The following is a 7,380-nucleotide window of genomic DNA, read 5'->3' as shown; positions in this document are numbered from 1 at the left end:
CCATGGCTGCTGAGCCTGCGCGTCCGGAGCCTGTGCTCCGCAACGGGAGAGGCCACAACAGTGAGAGGCCCGCGTACCGCAAAAAAAAAAAAAAAAAAAAAAAAAAAAAGATAAATTCATCAAGAAGATATAATAATCAATGTATACACATTTAATAACAGAGATTCAAAATATGTGAAGCAAAACCTGACGGGAATGAAAGGAGAAACAGGCAAATCCATAATTACAGATAGAGATTTCAACACTTCTTCCTTAGTAATTGACAAAACAATTGAACAAATTAGAAAAACTAGGGAAGAGAATTCCCTGGCAGTCCAATGGTTAGGACTCTGCACTTCCATTGCAGGGTGCATGGGTTCAATCCCTGGTCAGGGAACTAAGATCCCACAAGCCTCACCATGTGGCCAGAAAAAAAAAAGAAAGACTAGAGAAGACCTGAATGCTAACCAACTTGACCTAACTGACATTTATAGAACACTATTCTCAACAACAGCAGAATACAAATTCTTTTCAGGTGCACGTGAAACATTTACCAAGACAGAAATCACATAAAATATGCTCTTTGATCACAGTAGAATTATATTAAAGCAATAACATAAAGATATCTAGAGAATCCCCAAATATTTGGAAATTAGATAAAATACCTGTAACAACTCATTGGTCAAAGAAGAAATTACCAGGGAAATTAGAAGCTATTTTGAGGTAAATGCTAACTAAAATACAATATATCAAAATGTGTGGGATGCAGTTAAAGCAGTGCTTGAAAACAATTTAGAGCTTTAAAGATTTATATTCTAGAAAAAGAAAGGTCTAAAAATCAATCATCTCAGTTTCTACTTTAAGAATCTAGAGAAAGAAGAGCAAATTGAACCCAAAACAAATAGAAGAAAGGAAAGAAATAGTAATAGTAACAGAAATCAATGCAATAGAAGATGGACAATCAATAGAAAAAAAGCAATGACACCAAAAGTTGATTCTTTGAAAAGAAAAAAAAAAAGAGGGAAAAAAACCTATAAATAATATAATGAATGAAAGAATACACAGCACTACAGATCTTACAGACATTAAAAGAGTAACAGGACACTAAACAATTGAAATCATCCAACCTACCTCTTCAAAGGAATATTTTTCTACAGTGTGAAGAGCATCTTGTGTCTCATTCCACCCTCCAATAGAATAGATGCAGTCATTGAGTGCAGCCACCCCGAGATATGCTCTTCTAGTTCCCATTGGAGGAAGTGGAGACCAACGCTTGGAAAGTGGATCATAAACTTCAAAAGAACGAAGCTCTATTCCTTCATTGCTGATGCCTCCAATCACATAAATTAAACCTGGAAATGGAATATTTTTGCTCAGATGCTATAGAAAATAGGATACAAATAATTATAAAAAGTAATAATTGTGATTTAAGTTTGCTATCTGATATTATGCTTAATGCAGGGCTTACAATATTCTTTTTTTTTTTTTTTTTTTTTTGGTACGCGGGCCTCTCACTGTTGTGGCCTCTCCTGTTGTGGAGCACAGGCTCCGGACGCACAGGCTCAGCGGCCATGGCTCACGGGCCCAGCCGCTCCGCAGCATGTGGGATCTTCCCGGACCGGGGCACGAACCCGTGTCCCCTGCATCGGCAGGTGGACTCTCAACCACTGCGCCACCAGGGAAGCCCTACAATATTCTTTCAAGAGAGAAAATTGACTTCTGTCTAGTTTATCACAGCTCTCATTTAAGCATGTTACAAAGAATTAGGGGTAAAGTGGCATTGAATTTTCAAAGAACTTAATGATGCTATAACAAAACAATTTGTCAGACAAGGATTTCTGATCTTATTGTTTGCTTAATGATCTCAAGTTCCAGATCCACTGCTACCACATATAGGTAAAAAAGGATGGGGAGAAGGATTTGTTCCCCCTTAAAAACTGTCATACACTTAAACTGGGAATGACATGACCCTGTTGGTGACAACCTAACGGTTGCTCAGATGGACATAAAATGAATTTAAATTAGAATAGTTTATGGCTAGATTAAGGTATCAGATACTGTACAGTAGACTGTAATTCACAGAGTTCCTTATTAAATTTAACTTGAAAATAATGGTTCTGACAATCAACAATTATTTTTTTTGAGTGTCTACTGTTGTTCCTAGAGGTCTAAAGTGAGAAGTTATAAGGAATGGCATTTAAAAAAATTTATTTATTTGGCTGCACAGGGTCTTAGTTGCGGCACACAGGATCTTTGTTGCCGCGTGTGGGATCTTTGTTGCGGCATGCGGGATCTTTAGTTGCAGCATGCGGGATCTTTAGTTTCAGCATGCGGAATCTAGTTCTCTGACCAGGGATTGAACCCATGCCCCCTGCATTGGGAGTGCAGAGTCTTAACCACTGGACCATCAGGGAAGTCCCAAGGAATGGCATTTTAAGAAACATGAGCTAAATGTTAGTAAACTTGGGTTCTAGCTCCAGCCTTGCTAGTAACCAACTATGAGAAAAGACAACTCACAGCCTCCTGATCTTCAGCTTCCTCATCTAAAAATAAAGGGGTTGAAATAGAGAATCTCCAAGATGCCTCTCTAGCTCTATGATTTTAGATGGGAAGATAAAAATAATAAATAAAAAACAATTAGAGAACACTATAATGTTAAACAATAGAACATAGTCTGCACCATGTAATTTGAGCATTTAGCTGCTAGCAGAAATCTGAGAAGGTACTCACAAGGCAGAAAGAATTTCAGCTGGGAACAGAGCAGACTGAATTGTCACATAACAATGGGCAGACTTCTTCTTACTCTACAGGTACATGTAAATCTGTTCTCCAATTCTGGACAGAGAATCAGGTTCTATTTGAGAGTGCTTATTAATTACCTCTCAGTGTATAATAGACAATTACAATTAAAATAACGTCTGTATACCACTTTAAGATGTAGTACAACATTTTTCAAATCTGTGATAGCATTCTGTGTGTACTGAATCACAATGTACTCTATAAAAAAACACTGAAGAAGCCTATGACACTATGAAGATTGTTTATGATAATCTCTCCCTACTTAGAAATACATATACTAAGGCCTACAAGGGAGAGAAAATAACAATAATGGATGACAGTTCAAATGCTTATTTTGCTAATTAGGTATTTTTGCCCATCTGGAATTCTTAATTCTAGCTTTGTTTATTTTGGAAAAAAAATGATTATTTTGGCAATACAGAAATAAAGACATAAGAGGTTTAAAAATATAAGAGGGCTTCCCTGGTGGCGCAGTGGTTGAGGGTCTGCCTGCCGATGCAGGGGACGCGGGTTCGTGCCCCAGTCTGGGAGGATCCCACATGCTGTGGGGTGGCTGGGCCCGTGAGCCATGGCTGCTGAGCCTGCGCATCCGGAGCCTGTGCGTCCGGAGCCTGTGCTCCGCAATGGGAGAGGCCACAACAGTGAGAGGCCCGCGTACCGCAAAAAATAAAAATATAAGAGATGAGAAGCAGAATTTCCACACTGTTAGTGTCAATTATTCAAAACTAACAGACATAAAATATACTTTTGTGAAAATAAAGCCTCAAGCTCAAACAGTTTTTTTAAAAAATATATTTTCAGGAAAAATATTTTATAAAGCAATTACCTTGCATTTCACAACACCCAAAATAGTAGCGTGCCATAGCCATGTTGCCAACTACTTCCCATTTATTTTCATCGGGATCAAATCGTTCAATGGTGTTCCCTATCTCAGCTCCAACCCAACCACCTGAAACCAAACAGAAAAATATTATTTTTGGAATAAAGGAATTTTATTTATGAAAAACACCTTAGAGGGACCTCCCTGGCGGTCCAGTGGTTAAGAATCCGCCTTCTAATGCAGGGAATGCTGGTTCGATCCCTGGTTGGGGAACTAAGATCCCACATGCGGCGGGGCAACTAAGCTCACGTGCTCTAGAGCCCGCGCACTATAGCTAGAGAGAAGCCCGCCGGACTAATGGAAGAGCCCGCGCACTGCAACGAAAAGATCCTGCATGCCACAGCGAAGGTGCCGCGTGCCGCAACTACGACCCGATGTAGCCAAATAAATAAATAAATATTTAAAAAGAAAAACACCTTAGAAAACATCTAATCTGACAACTTTATATTATGGATGATTATCATATGGACCAGAGAGGTTATCTGTCCAAGATCACATGAAAAGTTAGAATTTGATTGTAAGTATAACTTGGGTCTTTTAACTCTCTGCCTAGGTTTCACAAGAGATTTTTTTTTTTTTTTTAATTTTTGGCTGCATTGGGTCTTTGTTGCTGTGCGCAGGCTTTCTCTAGTTGCAGTGAGCAGGGGCTACTCTTCATTGCGATGCACGGGCTTCTCCTTGCAGTGGCTTCTCTTGTTGTGGAGCATGGCCTCTAGGTGCACAGGCTTCAGTAGTTGTGGCACGTGGACTCAGTAGTTATGGTGCACAGGCTTAGCTGCTCTGTGGCATGTGGGATCTTCCCAGACCAGGGCTCGAACCCGTGTCCCCTGCATTGGCAGGAGGGTTCTTAACCACTGCGCCACCAGGGAAGCCCTCACAAGAGATTTTTTAAAAATAAAACAAAACCAAACCAAAAACTTCAATCTATTGCATAGGAAATATGGTACTTTGCAAAACAAGTTTTTGAAACAACGTCTGTGTATTCAGAATGGTTATCCTAACCATGAAATTTAACTAGTCAGCTAAAATGCTCCCCTAGACATCTCATCTATATTTTATGTCCATCTCCTTCTAAGAATTCCATATTTGACAATATCTCCCAAGTAATATAATTTTGAGAATAAGAACTTTTAAAGCTAAAAAGACACAAGTTTCTTATGGGAGGGAAGGAAAATTTGTAAAGTAAGCAGAATTTGACTAAGAATTTAAATAATATTAGATGTCCTTAAATTGGAGAGTATAATTACCCAAAGCATAGATAGCCCCATAACACACACACACTCCCAAGCCACAGCGGGGGTGATTCATTGAAGCTACAGTTGTCCACTGTTTAGTAACTGGATCATAGCATTCAGTACAGTCAAAAATCATTGAATCCTTTTCACCTGAGTTAAATAAAAGAGACACATATGAGAAGATTTAGTAATATTAATAGCCTAGAGCCACAATACAATATTCAGCAGCATTCTGTTGTCAGAAATTCAATTATTATGTCTGATTTTATACTATTCTTTAAAATTTATTTGCCCACCAAGTATTATTTTGAATCCATAGCACTGTCATTTATTAAAGCCCACTTAATGAAGCAAAGTGGGCTATTATCTATTTCTAATTCTACCACCCAAACAATCCATGTAATTTTTGAGGATACAGTTTGCATTTTAACACTTCTATATTTTCATAGTTTAGATAGCTGGCTCTGCTACAATTTGAGTGGTTTTTTAAAAAAATTAATTAATTTATTTTTGGCTGTGTTGGGTCTTCGTTTCTGTGCGAAGGCTTTCTCTAGTTGTGGCAAGCGGGGGCCACTCTTCATCGCGGTGTGCAGGCCTCTCACTATCGCGGCCTTTCTTGTTGCGGAGCACAGGCTCCAGACGCGCATAGGCTCAGTAGTTGTGGCTCACGGGCCTAGTTGCTCCGCGGCATGTGGGATCTTCCCAGACCAGGGCTCAAACCTGTGTCCCCTGCATTAGCAGGCAGATTCTCAACCACTGCGCCACCAGGGAAACCCAGTCATAGCAGTTTTGATGGGCTCCCATTTGTACTTCTGTGGTATCAGGAAAGGGGATACATATATATGGAAGTGTCGCAAAGGACACTGTGACCTTAGGTTAAACAGGAGAGAGTTCACGCAATGCAACTGCTGAAATGTACATAAAAAGAACTATTAGAGTTCTAGCCAAAGATTATATAGAGTTATAGTCTTTATAGTGCAGATGGTTATTGCTCAAAACTCTAATTTCTTTGTTAGGATTTTCAGAGCACCATGACATTTATTGATTTAATAAACAGTTTTTGAGTGATGATTATGTTCCCTCCAAAAGATAAAAATCAAATATTCCCTATATCTCTCTCATTTTAAACTGATGGTATCATAGTTGGAAAATAATAATATGATTTTTGATTTACAGCTTTCAGTATTTTAGAATGACCCATAGAAATAAAGCAAAAAAATTGGCTGTAAAGGTTAGAGATGATCTACCTAGGCTGGTTGCTATAAAGACAAATTATTCAGAAGTAAATATTGATACAAAAGGTGTTAGTATTTATTTCTGTTTAGATCCCTCTCTAATAATTATTTCTCTCCCACATTCAAATCCCCTTTTAATTTTATTCATTAATCGTTTTAGAATTTATAATAATTGTTTCAGAAAACAGTGATTCTAATCAAGAAATATATCCCAATGTCTAGCTGACAAGGTTTTTATACATCCCACTGCCCAGATACTTGGTTAATTTAAAATGATTCATAATGCAGCTCTCAGAATTAAAAAAATTTTTATCACAAATGTTGATCTAAATTTTGGCGCCACATTTTCATAAACAACTTTTCATTAAAACCAAACCTAAGTATTTGCCTTGTAATAAATTACCCTGTCCCTCTGGTATGAAATATTCAATATCTTGTGTTTTGTTTTTCTTTCATTCATTTATTCAATAAATATTTATTAAGCACAACTGTATCTACATATACCCCATAGTATCTAGCAATATATATAAGGCATATAAGAATGCAGTCAACTTAGAGCTAGAGACTACTAAGGGAAATAAGACATTTTCATTATTACCTCCAATTGCGTAGACCATCCCTCCCAGAACTGCTACTCCCAGTCCACATCGAGCCTGATGAAGTGAAGACACAGTGGTCCAGTACTGGCTAAAGGTGTCAAAACGTTCTACACAACTGAGGGCTCTACTATCACTCCAACGACCCCCCTGCAACCGAGTATATCCACCTGAATAAAGGAAGGAAAGGAGGTACACAGCAAATCCCTTACTGCTAAATATGGAAATGGTAGTAACAAGAAAAATCTAGCCCTCTATATCTAGACATTCAATATAACTACTGCATAGTAAGGAATAAGTGCTTTAGAGTCTGCCATATATACATCTATTATTCTTTTTTTTTTTTTAAAGAAGATGTTGGGGGTAGGAGTTTATTAATTAATTTATTTATTTTTGCTGTGCTGGGTCTTTGTTTCTGTGCGAGAGCTTTCTCTAGTTGTGGCAAGTGGGGGCCACTCTTCATCGCGGTGCGCGGGCCTCTCACGATCGCGGCCTCTCTTGTTGCGGAGCACAGGCTCCAGACACGCAGGCTCAGTAGTTGTGGCTCACGGGCCTAGTTGCTCCGCGGCATGTGGGATCCTCCCAGACAAGGGCTCGAACCTGTGTCCCCTGCATTAGCAGGCAGATTCTCAACCACTGCGCCACCAGGGAAGCCC

General features: G+C 38.9%; 1 protein-coding gene across 2 annotated transcripts in view; it reads right to left on the bottom strand.

Annotated features, from left to right (window-relative positions):
- The window catches only part of IPP (intracisternal A particle-promoted polypeptide), a 42,714-nt gene that overhangs the window by 15,843 nt on the left and 19,491 nt on the right, over positions 1-7,380 (bottom strand). For both annotated transcript variants that reach the window (XM_007108597.3, XM_007108598.4), the window contains exons 5-8: positions 6,727-6,894; positions 4,906-5,043; positions 3,605-3,727; positions 1,111-1,331 (exon numbers count right to left, since the gene is read on the bottom strand). In XM_007108597.3, the coding sequence (XP_007108659.1) occupies positions 1,111-1,331; positions 3,605-3,727; positions 4,906-5,043; positions 6,727-6,894 (650 nt within the window). The remainder of the gene's footprint in view (positions 1-1,110; positions 1,332-3,604; positions 3,728-4,905; positions 5,044-6,726; positions 6,895-7,380) is intronic.

This window comes from Physeter macrocephalus, chromosome 4 (genome assembly GCF_002837175.3).
Source record: "Physeter macrocephalus isolate SW-GA chromosome 4, ASM283717v5, whole genome shotgun sequence".
NCBI classification, from domain to species: Eukaryota; Metazoa; Chordata; class Mammalia; order Artiodactyla; family Physeteridae; genus Physeter; species Physeter macrocephalus.
Note: the sequence above shows the minus strand (reverse complement) of the source record. Positions and strands in the feature narration are given on the sequence as shown.